Source organism: Desmodus rotundus, chromosome 6 (assembly GCF_022682495.2).
Source record: "Desmodus rotundus isolate HL8 chromosome 6, HLdesRot8A.1, whole genome shotgun sequence".
Classification (NCBI taxonomy): Eukaryota; Metazoa; Chordata; class Mammalia; order Chiroptera; family Phyllostomidae; genus Desmodus; species Desmodus rotundus.
Genome location: NC_071392.1, coordinates 139,081,734 through 139,098,528, shown reverse-complemented (window position 1 = coordinate 139,098,528; position 16,795 = coordinate 139,081,734). Strand labels below are relative to the sequence as shown.

The 16,795-nt window shown below is 48.4% G+C and overlaps 1 protein-coding gene across 9 annotated transcripts in view; it reads right to left on the bottom strand.

Annotated features, from left to right (window-relative positions):
* The window catches only part of ABLIM3 (actin binding LIM protein family member 3), a 101,863-nt gene that overhangs the window by 41,371 nt on the left and 43,697 nt on the right, over nt 1-16,795 (bottom strand). For all 9 annotated transcript variants that reach the window (XM_053926562.1, XM_045185047.2, XM_053926561.1 and 6 more), the window contains 4 exons: nt 14,446-14,629; nt 12,497-12,609; nt 6,624-6,750; nt 2,529-2,622 (listed from right to left, as the gene is read on the bottom strand). In XM_053926562.1, the coding sequence (XP_053782537.1) occupies nt 2,529-2,622; nt 6,624-6,750; nt 12,497-12,609; nt 14,446-14,629 (518 nt within the window). The remainder of the gene's footprint in view (nt 1-2,528; nt 2,623-6,623; nt 6,751-12,496; nt 12,610-14,445; nt 14,630-16,795) is intronic.

The following is a 16,795-nucleotide window of genomic DNA, read 5'->3' as shown; positions in this document are numbered from 1 at the left end:
GAGACCCCTGAGTGGCTGAGAGCTGTGGGCAGCGGTGTGGGATATAGGAGCCTGGAGTGCCAGATTTTGCTCTCTCTCTACCAGAAATACTGCCTATGACCTTGGAAAAGCATCACATGTCTTGGGGCTCACTTTTCTCATCTGTAAAATGAAGAGGGTGAACTGTTGATTGCTAAAAGTCTCTTCCAGCTCTAAGAAAAAAAATCAATATGTCCAAGATGCTAATGGATCCTCAGACAAGTGGAATCAATTGAAACACAGTCACAGCCACTTCCTGAGAAGAGGAGGCTGCCGTGATGCTGAAAGACAGATGCTGAAAGGCAGCAACGGGCAGGAAAGGAGCCACTGCTGACAGTTTCAGAGCAGCTTGGAAATGCTGGGACAAACTCCCATGTATGGCCCTTCGTGTAATCAAAGTTTTCTTCCTCCTTGAAAGGAAAGTCTGCCTTGATGGTCTCCTATCCCACTGACCCTTGACCCCACTACCATCTGGACGCCTCTCCTCCACCATCCTGCGGAACCAACACATGATTCTCCTGCAGGCAGCTTTCCCCACAGCTACAGCTTTTCTCAGCCCGCACAGCCCTTCACTGCTCTGCAGAATCTGACCACCATGTGAATGACCTCATGTGGCCTCTCACTGCCCCTGCCCAGTTCTCCACCCCCAACCCATGACTGCTCGCCCTCTTTGTCTGATAACTCCTCAGTCTCCTCCTGCCACCTGTAAGTCACTAACCCCCATGGCTGCCTTTGGCCCCCTCCCTCTCTCTCCAAAATCCTGATGACTCCCATGGTGCAAATCCAAGCCTTTTTCGATAGGTCCCTCTTGGCCTGAACTTTGTCTCTGAGCTCTGATCCACATTTCTGACTGTCTTCTTGAAACCCTCCTGGAATTTCAATCACAACCTGTCCCAAATGAACTCACTGTGTTTCTGCCCAGATCAGCTTCTTTCCCTGCTGCCCCCCCCCGTTCTGCAGAGGGCAAACCACACTTCCTCTCACCCAGGCTTGACACTTTGGTGCAACTATTGGCCTCTTCTCTTTTGATCTTCCTGGCTACCAAATTGCCTCTCAGTTGCAAAGTTGGAATTCAACTTCCCTCATCTTGGAGGAGGGTGGTTGGCCTTTCCACTGCCACTATACCTCCTGAGTCCTTCCTGTGGGGTCGTGGCCTCCTCGCTGGTCTCCCACATCCAGTTTCTTTCCTTCAGATTTAGCACATGTCCATCCTCTCTAAGGTGCAGCTCTAACTAGGTCACTTCTGCTAGGTCTTCCCACAGTTCCCTGTTGCCAAGTGAATTACACACAAACTCCCCACCCTGGTACTGAGCCCTCAGAACCCTGTGCTCCTGTTTCATGGCTTATCTTCCATGTTGCACTCCTGTGCCCCTTGGAAATACTTATTAGTTTATCAGCTCTGCGCATTTGCTTATCGTATGCTCTCTGACTCCCTACAATCTTTTAAAAACATAATCTTACCATGTTGCTCCTTGGTTTAAAACTCTCCCAGTGGCTTCCTGTAGCACACTGTCCTTTCTCCCTGTTCCCTGAATAGGCTAAGCTCACCCTTCCTCTAGTTTTTCACATGGCAGCCTCCTTATCCTTGGGGCTAAGCTCCAGTGCATCTCTTCAGAGAGTCCTGTCCTGATCATCTCTCCTGCTGAACCCAGATGGGGCCGCAAAGTCCTCCCTTACACAATGCTGATTCCACATAACCATAACCAGCTGGCCACATCAGTCAGAATGCTCGCAAGGGCTGACCCACTGTGCTGTCCCCCAGCCACTGTCAGATGAGAAAACAGGCCTAAAAAAGCAAAGATGTTCACCCACAACCTGAGCATGAGTTAGTGGTTGAGTGAATATTAGAACCCAACTGTTCCTGCTATTAGGCTATTGTTTTTCCTTTACACCAAACTCTTTCCTGTTTCTAATTCATTAAGGTAGGTCGTCCCAAAGCATAGATGGCTTCCTGGGCCCACAGGTGTGGGGAGGAAGGCCAGTGGACAGGAAACTCAGACAGGGGCTCATCAAGGGTGATGCAGCTTGTCTCTCACTGGCAGAGCAAGCTGTGCACTGGAGGCAGAGGAGAGCTGTTGCCATGGTGATGGGCCAGCCAGAGAAGGGCTTAGGGAGCAGGCTACTAGACAAACTGGTTCTTAAATCAGCACATTCACCAAATGCTTAAAAAAATTAAAAAATGTTCCCATCCTCTAGCATGGTTGGGAGGAAAATAATAATTTTCAGTCTGTAGTAATCAACCTGCATTTCATAGATTACTCATATTCTCATCACAGTATTTTTGAACCAGGAATAATTTTGTCCAGCTTCTCATTTTGGGGATGCCCAGAGAGGTAAAGTTATCTGCTCAAGGTCAAGTAACAAGCTAACCAACAAGCTAACCTGGGGCAGAGGAAGTGGGGGAGGGGGAAGAAGAGAGTGGAGTGATTTTCTTCATCCTCAGTGATGACTTTTTTGGAGCCACAGGCTATCCTGCTCAGATGTTTTCACAGTTACTTGTACCCACTCACCTCCAAGACCCTGCCGCTGATGTATCGGTCACATGTCTCACATTTAATGCCAAACTGGGAGTGGTAGTCGGACTCGCAGTATGGAACGCCATCCCTGCAAGAGGAAATCCACATAAGAAGAGGAAGTTGGGGGGGCCTGAGGGTGAGGTGGAGATTCCAAGACCTGCAGCTGATGGGGACTGGGCCAAGATTAGAAGCACTGGAGAGCTTGTTGAGAGTGCGAACTCCCCAGACACCCCTCAGATCTATGGAATCAGATAACCACAGGGACCCAAGAATCTGCATTTTGACAAACCCCCTGACCGTGCCTGGGAACCACTGGTCTGCTGCTGGCCAGGCGTTCCTTTTTCACTCTCCTTCCTCCCCATCCCCATCAGTTCTCCAGACCAATTCTCTTACCTTGACCCCAAAGAGCTCTTCTAAAAAGTTATTTTAAAATTTACTAAGAGTTATTTTATTTACCACAGATAATACTTGTATTTGCCTTTGGTACATTACAAAGGCATAAAGGAAAAAGTCTTGACCCTCCTACCAGCACCCCCAGTTTCTCTTCCAGGAAAACCAGGAGGTAATCAATGTGATCAATATTTTGCATATCCTTAAGGGCTCCTCTTCTAATTAAGAATTTCACCTGTGATGAAAGAACCATCTGACTGTGCTCCTGGGTCAGTAGGTAACAGGAACCTCTCCCAGCCACCTCCTCTGCACTCCATTTTTCCCCGTGCTTATAACTTGTCAGGCAGTAACAAGATTGTTGTTAATTATTCTTATACTACCCACCATGACAGCCACTGACGTGTATCGCTTGGTGTGTGGCAGGCCCTCTGATGGTGTTTTACAGAGGTTATTTCATGTAATCCTTAAGGCAGCCCTGTGAAGTCAGAACTGTCAGCACCCCCATCGTGTGGAGGGGAAGAGCCAACTCCTTGGACCTAGAGCTGGACTCATACGCAGGAGTTCTGGTTTCTCAGCCAGGTTTTTGTGAAGATCAAAGGACACGACTCCAGCGTGTCCTAGGGCTCAGCACAATGCCGGCCTGTAGCAAGCACTTGGCAAGTGGCAGGCAGAGGAATCCCTGTGGTGGTGACAGAAAGGGGTCTTCAAGGAGGATGTGTGGGGCTCAGCTCTCAAGGGCCAACATGGAGGGAGTTGGGCACATCCGGGCATTCAGTTCAGCTCTGGGCCCTCCCTAGCTCCAAGGACTGGATCTGCTGACATATCTAAAGTGCTGTGAGAAGAGAGGGACATTCCCCACTTTGGGTGTAACAGTACCGGCTCACACACAGAAACACCTAAGGGACAAGCAAGCTATTGTTCCATCTCCAAATTGTTGCCCTGTCAGGATGGCTGGGAGCCCACTCTGGGCAGCAGGGCAGTCGGGGTTTTCCTGAAAGAGAGGCAGCAGTGACGACCGATGCACAGCAAGGCCTGGAGGTGAGGCTGTTGTTTGTGGGTCTGTTGTTTTTGTGCCTCCCCCCGTCCCTTCTAGTCCTTCTACCCTCTGTGGGCGTGGGAGGTGACTCTGCAGGGGGATAAAGTCATTTGTCAGGAGATAGGGACAATGAGCCAGCAAACTTTGGGTATAAATGCCAGTACCACCTCATTTGGGTTGGTAAAGCCTTGGGGAATTTGAAATATACATAATTCTAAAAAGAAGCAGAAAATAAAATTAATATTACTAGGTACTTATTAGGTACGAAGCACAGATCTTTGAGCCTTTGTACAACACTACCCTATAACATCTTCTTATCTCCATTTTTTACAAATGAGGAAACTGAGACTCAGATTAAGTGTCTTGCTGAGGTCATGCAGGCTGGGCTTCTAACCTGGGCATCAGAGTCAGTGCCTCTAACTACCTTCCACTCTGCTGGCAGACGGACGAAGGAGCCCGGAGCTAGGCTGCAGAGGCCTGAGGTGTGGTGGGCAGTCCAGGCTGGGCCTCTCTGAGAGGAGATCTGAGCAAACCCTTACTCCCCCAGAGAATTCTGACTTAGGCTCCCGGACTCAAGGACTACTGGCTGGCGACTCACTAAGGGCACTCCTTACTTGGCAAGCACAGAGGGGAATGCTAAAATCCTACTAACATGGCATTCAATATAGTCTCAGCGATGTGACCTCAGTTCACCTCTGCAGCCTTGGACCCTGCTGGACCTGAGCACTGCCTGAGCTCCAGCAAACAGGATGGATGTGTCCCCCACCTCCCTACCCTTGCCCTGGCTGGGCCTCCTGCCTAGACGCTTTCCTTCTTTGCATTTTCAAATTTTATCCTCCTTTCCAAGGTTCAGCTCAGATATCACCACCTTTCATGAAGCTCTCACAGATTCTCGTTTCCACTTCCTGCTAGTTAGAAGCAATCCTCCTTTCTCTGAATATTCCCAGCCCTTCCCTTGGAGCTCTGACACAGACCAGTGCTGTCTGGCCAGCATCCATCTCCCCTTCTGCTGGTAGCAGTGCCTCGCCAGCCCTCTCCACTTGCAGTTACTGGGGCCACAGAAGGGCTGCTCTCTGGCTCTAGGGGTCACATCCTCCTGGACAGTGATTGGTCAGAAATGGGACTTTTGTTAGAGTTCTTATGAAAGAGGGTTTTCTCTGTGCTGGGCTTGAGAAGCTGATAGAAAGAAAGCTTAGAGTTGCTGTTGGTCATCTTACCACTTGGGGAGGGCCTGCCTGAAAATAAATGCAACACACAGGAGAGCAGAGGAGAGAGAGAGACAGAGAGAGAGAGAGAGAAAACGAACAAGCGCTGAAGTGCTGATGACATCTCATAAGCCCCTGGATTCGGCCATGCTGGAAGCTACTGTGCCTCTGGCCTTCCCATTGTTATGAGTCAGTGAACTTCAATTTTTGCTTTTAAGTGAATTTGAGTTAGGTTTCCTGTCACTTTTGAGCAAAAAGGTCATCAGGAACACAACTTCTCTTGAGTGCTCCCTATTACATATCCCCTGGGGTCATAGTTCTTTACGTATGTCTCTTGTCTCCCTATTAGACTCCAACTCTCTTGGCAGCAGAAACTGTGTACACTGTACTTGACTTGCTCGCCATGTCCTGGCATTGGGCCAGAGACTGGCATCTAGGAAGTGTCTGGGCTGTAAAATATCAAAGCTGTGAGTGTCTGTGGCTGTAATTTCTTTTAGGTACTTGAGTGCATAAATGTGGTCACTAGGCCTCACAGGGAGCGGGGCTTGTCCAGTGCTGCAGGTCACTAGGAGCTGGGCCCTCTCTCCTGGAAACTTGGTGTGCCCATCATCTCTCATCTTGACTGAATCCCTTCAACAGCTACATTATTGACTATGGATTGGGCGTTGTGCTAAAAGCAGAAGTGAACAAAACAAAGTCCCTGCCCTGGTGAGCACACACATCAAATATTATTGCTGGGGCCAGTTACTTACTCTTCTGAGCCTCAGTTTCCACAGCTTTTAAATGGGGATAAGTACCTCATAAGGGTAGGTATGGGGTTTAATGTGATCATCCATATACAGCTGTAAGTTCCCAGTACATAATAAAAACTCCATAAATGGTAGCTAGTATTATTATCACCATTGAGAAGTTAATGTGGATAAAAACGTACCGTATTTTTTGGACTATAAGACGCACTTAGATTTTAGAGGAGGAAAATAGGATCCCCCCCTCTCCACCCCCTATACCCCCAGCGAGCCAGGTAAGCTACATTCGCATTATAAGACTCACCCCCATTTCCCTCCCAAATTTTGGGGGGAAAGTGTGTCTTATAGTCTGAAAAATAAGGTAATAGCAAATGGTGTTAGCCTGGATGAAGGAAACAAACAGGGTACCATAAGGGCCAGCACTGGGGCCTGGAAGAGGTAAGAGATGGTATGAGGCCACCTCTGAGGAGAAGGTGGGTCCTGAGACCAGAGGGAAGGAACAAACATGTGAAGAAGGGAGAAGAGCATCTCAGGCAAAGGAAACATGGTGGGAGGGCCCAAGGGTTGGTGAGATGCTGTTTGTGGCTGAAATGCGGTAGCTGGAAGGAAATGAAGGAGGTTGCTACTAGAGATTCAGGTGAGGGCCAGATGGGGCAGCCTGGTGGGCTGTGGAGGCCCAGGAAACCAGGTGGGGCGGGGGAGAGAGACCCACTTGCTGATATACTCCCCGGTGAGGATGACACTGCAGGTCTGGCATTTGAAACAGCTGACGTGCCACTGCTTATCCAGTGCCAGGAGCGACTGGCCATGCTTGATCTCCTCCTTGCATCCAGCGCAGTCTGCAAACACAAGAGGACACTGCTGAGTAGAGCATTCCAGGCTCCTTGACCACTGCCATCATCTAAGCCCAAGTCAAGGGCACCTCTCTGTGAACACGTTTTCCCACCACACTCCCACCCTGGCACTGGAACCTGTCCACAGCTCTCCTGGGTGAGAGAAAAGGCCCTCAGAGTCCTGGTCTCTCGACAGTAGTATGAGGGTTCCTCCAGAAAGTTCTCTGCTTGTCATCCTGACCTCTGTTCCTCCAAAGAGGACCCTGCGCTGCTTCTGGCCTGCTCTCGCATAGATAACTAAGCTCCTGCCGCTGCCTGGGGCCTGGGGCCCTGCAGCACCTGCAACACCTGCAGCACCTGGGAGTTTGCACACATGCAGGAGCGAAGGCCCACCCAGACCTGCTGCCTCCTGTCAAGATCTCAGTTCACAATAAAGTCTGAGAAGCACTGCTCCAGGAGACAAGCTTAGCATCTATTTTTCCTCATCCTTAGGCTTGGATGCTCAATGGCAAGGACTCTAAGTTTTGTGGTTAAATCTATTCTCTTGCCTAGCACCATGCTCAGCATGAGGATAAGTGAGCAGGGTTTACAGTACCCAGGCAAAGGATACAATTAACCATGCCAGCCCCTCTCCCATCTGCTTTCAAATACCATACATTTGTCCCCCCAAGCAGCAAAGGTGAAAAAGTCTGATGAGACTGTCCCAAAACAGACAGGTGCCCTTACTCTTCATCCCCATCACCCTGGAATGTGTACTGGGGCCAAAGAATGTGGGGAGCCCAGTGGCTGCCTGTTGATCAACGTATGTCTGGGGAGGGGCAAGAAATGGAGCCAGCATCCAGGGTACTTGGGAGATGCTGGGAATTGGGGCCTAGCCAATCGGATGGCTCACTCTGGAGGAGGAAAGGGTCATGGGGCAAAGTTTACTGGAGGACAAGCGTCCCTTTTGGTGCTGCAAGACAAGCGCACACTTTGGAGCAGTTGGGAGAAGGACTGTACACCACATTGGGAGAGCCTGGTTGGAAGCCTCACATCCAGCTGGGAGCCAGTCCTGGGAGAGAGGATGATGAGCTGGTGTGTCTAGGAAGGGGGGTGTGCTGCTGCAGACTGCGGGGAGGTCTGGGCCCCAATGAAGTGGTGGGTGAGGCAGCTCCCACAGTACCCACCTCTTGGCTACTTAGCCCCTTTCTAACATTTCCTAGTGGGACCAGCTTCAATTGCAAAAGGCTTCAAGTCCCAGGCTTTCAGAGGGGGGCTGGGAAAACATTTGGGGGTTTATTTGTTTTCCTTCCTTTTCTCCTGGTATAAATCTATCCTTCAACCCCCTTTCCAGTAATTACAGGTTTCAGAATGTAAGAGTTTAGAGAGGTTAGGCACCCCTTTCCTTTTAAAAGACACACAGGAATCTAAAGTGACTTGCCCACACTTGGTGTAGAAGAACCTGAGGGTTCAGGTGTCTGGTCTAGCTTTCTAGGCCACAAATACTGTACTTGTGTCTCCAGAGGCTCCCCAATAGGGTAAATAATTCCATAGGGGCTCAGAGTTCACAGTCATTTGGTCACAGTTTCACCCAATGCAGGAATCTACAGAATTCTTGACAGGTGGGCACCATCCTCTGCTTAGTCACCTCCAGGGGAGGGCAGCTCAGCCCTTTTGAGAAAGTCTACTTTGCCTCTGGACAAGCAAGATGGTCAGGACCACCTTCTTCGTATGGAGCCAAGACCCAACTCCTTGTGACACTCTCTATTTCATGCAACTAAGGGTAACCTACCTCTTTTCCCACATGACATTTCCTTCAAATATTTAAAGACAACTGTAATTTCTCTCTTTTCTTCATTTCTTACCCTTCACTTTTCCTTGCTTGAAATAGCCATCCACTGATCAAATTCACTGGTGGATTCCATGGATGTAGGCATGTTATTGGCCAATAAGACAATTCTCTCCCTCTCCACCCCCCCCCAAAAAAAACCCCCTTATTTGAAGAGCTCCATTATTTCATGGCCACATTCTGGCAATGAGTCCCATCTCTCTAAGTTGTAGAGATCTATCTGGGATGAACTGAGCACCTCAAGTTAAAATTTAGGTGGAAGCACAGTGTAGTGGTTAGAGGTTGGGTGGAGAGTTTAGACTGAGGGGTTTACTGGCAGAGGGGGGAATCCCAGCTCCTGCACTTACTAATAGTTGTATGACTGCTAGGCCCAACTTCCTCATCTGAATGTTTTCCTTGTAACATTGGTGTGAAGGTGAGCTGAAATTTGGCCTGTAAGGACTGAGCACAGTGCATGGACAAATGTGCCTAGTGTGTGGTTGCTCTCATTATTACTCCACGTCCTCATGTTTGTAAGCTATAGTGTCTGCCTTCTCCAACCTCTGACCTGAGGCCAGGATCCCTGCTGCAGAGGCCTGCGGACCCTGCTGAGGACTCTGGGACAGCTTTTCTACAGTTTTTCCTTTCATATTAAACTACTTGTTCTCCATTGTCTGGCTTCCTATTTATCAGAACCTTTTCCCCTTTTCTTTTTCCTTTCACTCTTGGCCACGGGTGGAGCCTCAGGCACCCCAACCAGGAGCCCACAAGTCTTGTGTCATCACCACACCTTCTCCCTGGCTGGTTTCTGCAGAATCAGCTGTCCACCCCGCAAAGGTTAACTCAGTGCTCCAAAATTACAGCCTCTGTCTGGCTGAAGATGTGATGCCTCCACCTGTTCCTCCCAAATCCCTCGGTTTATTGAGGTCTCTAAAGACCCCAGACAGCCATTTTTAGTGTGTGTTTTTTTTTTTTTATTACTTCATTCATTTCACTTAGATCAGCAAAAATGAATGGGTTATGTGAATCATAGCAAGCTCCCCACTTTGTTTAAGGCAACGAAGCCAGGGACAGACCCCTTCCCAGTTACAAATTGTGTCTTTGGTAGAGGGTGTTAAGGGAATAGGCTCCAGGGCCAGACTGCCTGGACTCTCCCCTACCCCCACCCATTTTCATTAATTACTGTCTGTGTGACTTTGGGCAAGTTATTTATGCTCTTTGAGTCTCATTTTTGTCATCTATAAAAAAATTACTCTTATTTCCCTTATAGAGTTGTAATGATTAAATGAGATGTTATATGTAGAAAACTTGGTGCATTGTGTGACAATAGTAACAATTAATGTTAACAGCAGGGATGGTAGTATTGGTGGTAAAGGTGGTAGTGCTGGTGGTGGTGGTGTTGGTAGTGGTGGTGGTGATGGTTGTGATGGTGATGATGGTGATGCTGCTGTTGCTGCTGATTCTTCTCAGTGAGATCTGTGCAGGGCCTGACACAAATAACAGCCCATTGATGTGAGCAGTAGTGATGACATTCATCATGGTGTTGGTGATGGTGGGGATGGTGTTGATGGTTACAGCAGTGATGGTGGTGGTGGTTGTGGTGGATCATGATGGCTGTGATGGTATTGGTAGTGATGTGGTGATGGTGGTAATGTTGGTGGTCATGCTGCTACCGTTGCTGATTCTTGACAGTGAAGTCTGTGGAAAGTTACATGATTTTTTCTCTTAACAGTTCCTGAGTGTTCTTCTTAACCACTTTTGAGTAGATACTACTCCTGCTTCCCCAGAAAGTCTTTATTCACTTTCCAGAGAGACTTCACATTCCTGTACATCAAAAATACATCATGTTTTTTCTCCTTCTTTTTCCTTTCCCGTGATACATTCCTCATCTTAGCACTATCTAGAATCTGATTTTTGTTCCTTCTACCCTGTGGGAACTCATCAGACCTCCCAACATGCCCTCTAGTCATTTGCAGTGTGGACAGTGACAACTTTTGGGCAGAAGATATTTCTGTGAAATATGTGCTCAGTAGATCCACAAATTGATGTCTTGACTCATTGAGTAATAAGATGAGCCATAGTCCTGGGTACTCCCCCCAGGGTAGTGCCCATAGGCTCCCTTGTTTCCCATTATTCATTCTTTTTCATCTTCCTCTACCCCCTGATTTGTCGAATTATGGTTGAGGCATCGAGTAGCCAGCCTCTCCTTGAGGACACTCACATACAAGACTCCCACACTCAGCTGAGGAATCTCTCACCTGCCTGGGATCTGACGCACACAGAAACACACAACACAAATTGAGAGAAATAATGACAGACTCAGGAATCATCTCAGTTTTCCTTTGATGTGTTTCTAGATTAAACCCCTAAGTCAACAGCATACCTCACTTTATATTTAGAGAGCATTTAACACACTATGATGTATGTTAGTCTGATTCCTGTATACTAATACATTTGCTTTCTACAAAGCTGGGTAACCTGAGCCTCAGGGAGGCTATGCAACTGCTTTGCATCACCCAGAAGGTTGGCAGGCCCCTGACTCCCAGCTTCCCTCTCTCTACCGCCTCACAAGTGGTTCCATTGGTTTCCAGGCACCTCAGCAGCATCAGTCACGGGGCTGTGGTCCTGCCTCTCAGCATCCTGGCTTTGCTGTCATTCTGCATGATGCTTTCAAGTAGTTAAGAAATATAACAGTGTGTGCACTCAGCCACCTTGAAATGAAAACCTGCTCAGAGCAGCACCTGCTTTGAGTATCACCAAGGACATCAGAGGAAGGGCCGGCCATACGGATCCGATCTGACTGAGAGAAGGAAGGGTGGGGCAGGGGCCTTCCCATGGTCTTTCTCCCCAGCTCACAACACTGGGAAGACTCCAGTGGAGCCCCCCAGAGCCAGCCCTGCTGCCACAGGGTGTACCGTGCCCACCCACCACAGTAGGAGGCGGCCCCAGCACGTTGACTCTGCTGGTGCTGTGGCTGACAGCCCTCCTCACTGGCACAGTGATGCAGCACAGGAGGCTAATGGGTTTTCATTGATTCTGCTGACAAGGCCAACCAATGTCATGTAACGTGGAAGAACAGCAGAGCTGAGCGTGGTTTACTGAGACTGGGGGCTGGGGCTGTGTGTGTTGGCATGGGCGTGTGCCGTCAGCAGCCTGACAAGAGTGTCTGGGAACAGTGATTTAGACATCTTACTGCCAGACACACTTGAGTGGAATGGACATTCCACAAATTAGAATGACTGTTCCAAGGTACACTCCTGATCCTCAGCTTTCCCCCAAATCTCTGGTTCAGTGACAAAACGTAACATTTACCATAGTGCAGCAGATGTCCCCCTCATCCCGAGATGGTGACTCTGAATCTTAGGAACAGCGAATGAATCACCCAGGAAGCATGTTAAGAATGAAGATTTCTAGGTTCTTTCCTATAAGCTCAAAGTGGGCCTGGAAGTCTGTGTTCTTACCAGTTCTGCAGTGAAGCTGATGCAATGGTCCATGGAACATACTCTGAGAGACACTAGCACAGCGCTTGTGGTTGTCTCCCATATTTTCTCTTTTGTAAGACATGTCTGAGTATCTTTTTTAGTGGATTTTATAAAAATGGAGAATGACTGGTGGCAAAACACTTGGTCAACTCTGTTGGGATGTCCTTGGGCACGTGGATCCAGAGGTGAGATAAGATCAGGGGCCCAGTTTGTTGCAGAAAAGCCCCACCCAGTGGCACAGGCCATCACTGTTTATAGTCAGGCAGCTGCTCTCCCTGCATTTGTGCTTAAGGAAGCTTGTCAGTCTGGGCCACATGCCAACTGGGTCATGATTCAGAAGTCCTCCAGGGTGGGAACCTCCCCCACTTCCCTCCAGGCCTGCAGGAGCCGTGAGTGGAGCTGGGACAGGGACCCCTGAGAGGCAATGCCCGCAGACAGGGAGGTGCCCAGGGGGAGGACTCACGGCTTGGTCCACGGATCTTGATGGGCTTACTGCTGGTCATGGACTGGGAGCACGTCTGACATACACATTCCTTCCCGCTGAAGGTCACTTTGTCTCCAATGGGGAAAGGCTTCCTGCAAGGGGATGGGGGAGAAATTCAATACCTCTTCTCAGGAGGGGTTCTGTGCCTACTGGTAACCTGACAATACACTTGCTCACTGCACCAGATAAAGTCAAGCGCTGTCATAAGCCAGGCTGACTGACCACCCAGTTAGGGCCAGGACCAAGACCGGAGGCCCACCTGGGCTGTTTGCATGGTTTTAACATGGGGAGAATCATGGCACTTAGTCGAACTTACTTTTCTCTTCAGTAGAACAAAGTGGTTAGTGGTTTCTCCTAGAGTCGTTCCTTCTCCCTAGAAGGACTTTTTCTGTCCCAACCTGATTTATCCATGTATGTCTAAGACAGCTCATTCAACTCTCGAACTTACCACCATCCAGGAAGTTTAGAAGTCCTCAGAGAACCTCTTCCTCCCCTCTTCTGCCTCTGTGCTGTTTGAGTTCCACAGCTCAGAGGTCTCAGGCTCATACATGGCCTGTCTCCCTAACTAGGGAGAACTGCATTCAGAATCCCCACACTGTCAGTCCCATCACTCAGCTACTCTTGCACATAAAGTTTGGGATGCCTGTGATACAGACTCTGAGCATAACATCTGATATGAGCTGCCAGTAGCTCCACTGCCCCTGTGTTAGCAATGTGGGCCAATGGAGGGTGTGCTTGGGGGGGGGCAGGAGTCGGGGGCAGTGTTTACATCATAGTTCAGGCACTGACTTTTGATAAAAGGACGTGGCATGACCTTGGGGAGGCACTGCAACTCTATGGGGCTTGACAGAATGTTATACTGTATGGACCCTACTGTTCTAATTTACAGTGGATCTGTGAATCCAGGGCCCCCAGGTTTTAAGAGGTGGATGGATGAATGAATGAACGAATGAATGAATTCCACTTCTTACACACTGTGCTGTTGGGCTCAGTCAGAAACTCTAAGTGATAACTAACAGGTGGTTATTTTATGGGGAGAATACTTAATCTATAAATTGCATTCCCATTTAAAAATACATATTATATATATTCCAATCATGTTTTGCTTAGGCCTTATCACTTAACCAGAACAGTACATTAAATTTTAACATATTTGTGGGCAGGGTTGAGGTTTCATTTATTTTTTTTTATCTCCTTAATGTGGTACTTGGCATACAGTGAACCCTTAATGTATGTTAGGTAAGTAAACAAGTGATTGGGATGCTGGGGGTGGGAAGGAGAGAAGGGTTGAGCTGTCCTTCACCTATCAGATGCTCTGAGAGGCCAGATGATTATCATTATGTTAATGAAAAGAATAATAAAAGCAGACACAATCATGTACCAGTCACTGAGCTAAGGCCTTTGCATGTATCATCTTGTTGATCTTCATGAAAATCCAATGAGGTCGGGATGGTTTTGATGCCCATTTTACTGATGAAAAAGCTGAGTCTTAGGGAGGTGGGGTCACTTGCCAGGGTCATGGAGGAAGGCTATAAATAGATATTCCTTTAGCGTACATGGCTGAGGTGTGGGAGCCTGGGCCAGAGGTGTGGTTTCCAGACTGAGTACTGAGAGGCCAGGCTGCTCAGTGGTTCCTTTGGGCCTTTTGCTGGGAGATGGGAAACTGAGTATGGGGGCTCAGTTCCTCACTATGCCTTCACTGCAGGACAAACTAGTGTTTTACATTAGATCACATTTGATAGAAAGGGTTCAGCTGTTAAAAGGTTTGAAACCCATTGGCCTGCTGGATCCTTCTGCCCCTGAGATTCTAGAAATCCAAGTGTCCAGCATAAAGCCCTGGAAGCCCCAGAATTGCCTGGGAAAGACCATTTCTTCCCTCCCCTGGGGTCTCAGGCAGAGGACCTGGCCTCGGCTGCCCACCCACTCACCTGCACAAGCTGCACACGAAGCACTTGGGGTGGTAGGTACGGCCCAGGGCAGAGATGACCTCACCCGTGATGAAGTCCCTGCAGCTGTCGCAGCGGGTGCCATAGAGTTGCTGGTAGTCCTGGGTGCAGATGTACTCCTGGTTCTTAAAGAAGAAGCCAGACTGGGCCAGGCCACAGCCACACACTGGAGGAAACAAGGAGGAAAACAAGAGCAGGCTGAGTCCAGGGACAGTCTGCAAGCATGAGGTTCTTGTTGGATCAACGCCAGTGTCTGACTTGGTCATGAGTGGCCAGAGAATGGTGGCACATCAGACTCATGGGTCTTTGGGGCCAGTGTTCCTTAAAGTATGGTCTGAAGACCACTTGCATCAGTATTGCCTGGTGGGCTTCTTACAATACAGATACCTGGGCCTGAATCAGCATGGGGCTGGGGCCCATGCATCTGCATTTTAACACACTCCCCAGCTGATTCTGATGCACACCGACTGAGACCACTGATGTTGTACAGTTCTCTCAATACGTGGATGAAAATTTAAGGCCAGGTGGCTCCCACAATGTGACATGGCTGGTGGTATCATGAGTTGGATAAAGAATCATTCAGTTCAAAATTCCCTGGGCACTTTTTACATGCATGACTCTGTGCTAGGTGAAGGGCAGTATGGGGACCATGTGCCCCGAATCCCAAACTGGACTCAATTTAAAATGGCAATTGGGTGGATGATTTGAAGATTATAATCTGTATTATAGTTACAAAGGGCACATCTGGTCCCAAACATGAATGATAAAACACAATCCCCAAACTGTGAAGAGCTAATAATGTATGTTGAGCGAAGACCGTGTTGAACATAAATCATGGATGACAGGCCATGGGCCGGTGCAGGCAGCAAACTCCGCTAGTGGGGAGGAGCACTGTCCATGGGGGAGGGGTCACGAGAGGATTCTTGGAGGCAGCAGCATTTGAGTTGAACTTTGAAGGAACAGAATAAGCGAAAGCAGAGAGGCAGGAAGTTACAAGTGACATTTGTGTGGAGATAGGGCTGGGGAAGGGATGTTGATTTTAGGTATTGGAGGGCAGTAATATATGAAAATATTGCCAGGCCAGTTGAGGGAGGGCCCAGGTCTAGCTGAAGAAGTTTAGGCTTTGCAGGATACTGGGAAGCCATGAATGGTTTTCCACCCAGGTTTTAAAAACATTAAAAATATCATTAAAAAATTAAACATACATAAAAGTAGAGAGAAGATTATAATGATTCTTCATCATTTAGTTGCAAAAATGATCAACTGCCTTGACAGCTTTTGAATAGAGAGGCAATGTGATTTTATAAGGCATTGCATTAGGTCTTTTGGGATAGCCTTGGTGGACAATGTGAAGATGTATAGGACAGATAATAGAAGGGCAGGTGGATATAATCATAGGTGTCTGAAGAACTGAATCATGTGCAACTCTCTTCCCCTAAAGGACTTAGAAGTGTGGGAAATGAGATTTCCTCCTGACAGTGGAGTTATGAAATCAACACATCAGGAGCAGAGCAGAGAGAGGCAAAGTTTCTTTCAAGAGGTTAAATGGCTCTCAGGGCCACCAGGACTGCTGAGTGTATTGATCCGGCAGCTAAAGTGAGGAGGGGCCAGCCAGGAAGGGGCTGGTCAACAATCAAAGGAAGGCCACTGGAGAGCCCGCTGGAATCTGTGACCAGCTCCCTTTTCTGAGTGCACTCACCAAGTGGCCATCTGATAGTTTGACTTTCTACATGGACTGCCTTTGGGAGAGAAGCAGCTGGTTAGAGCAATGTGAACTAGTACAATGGAGAGTTACAGCTCTTGTTTCCATTAATAAACAGGCACTCTGGTTTTCTACATTGGTTTCCTGATGACTTTGTTAGCACGAGTCAGCTTTCTTGAGCATGATTAATAGTGAGGAAACCAATGAGACAGAGTTTCCAAGCCTGTAACTGTGAGGATCTGGCCTGGAAAGGGTGACATCATGCCAGTAAATACCACCTCATCTTGAATAAGGAAAGTTGTTCTGCAAAAGCAGCCAGGTTAAAATAGGAGGGACTTCCAGGTGGTTGCCAGAAATCTTTCGCAAGTGTTTGTTCACCTTGCAGGCTAGAGGCAGGCTTAAAGGGCCAGGGTGAGTGAGGAGGAGGGCAGCCCCAGACGTCACAGCACTGGGGGACCATGCAGCACAGCAGGAGACATGGTGGTCTGGGAGTCAGCCCTTCTGGGCTTTAGTCTTGTCACTGCCACTAACTCTCTGGTGACAATGAACTTGGCCTTCTCTTGTCTGGGGCCTCTGTTTACTCATATGTAAAATGACCTGAGCTCTTTGACACTACATCCTGTGAGTCTA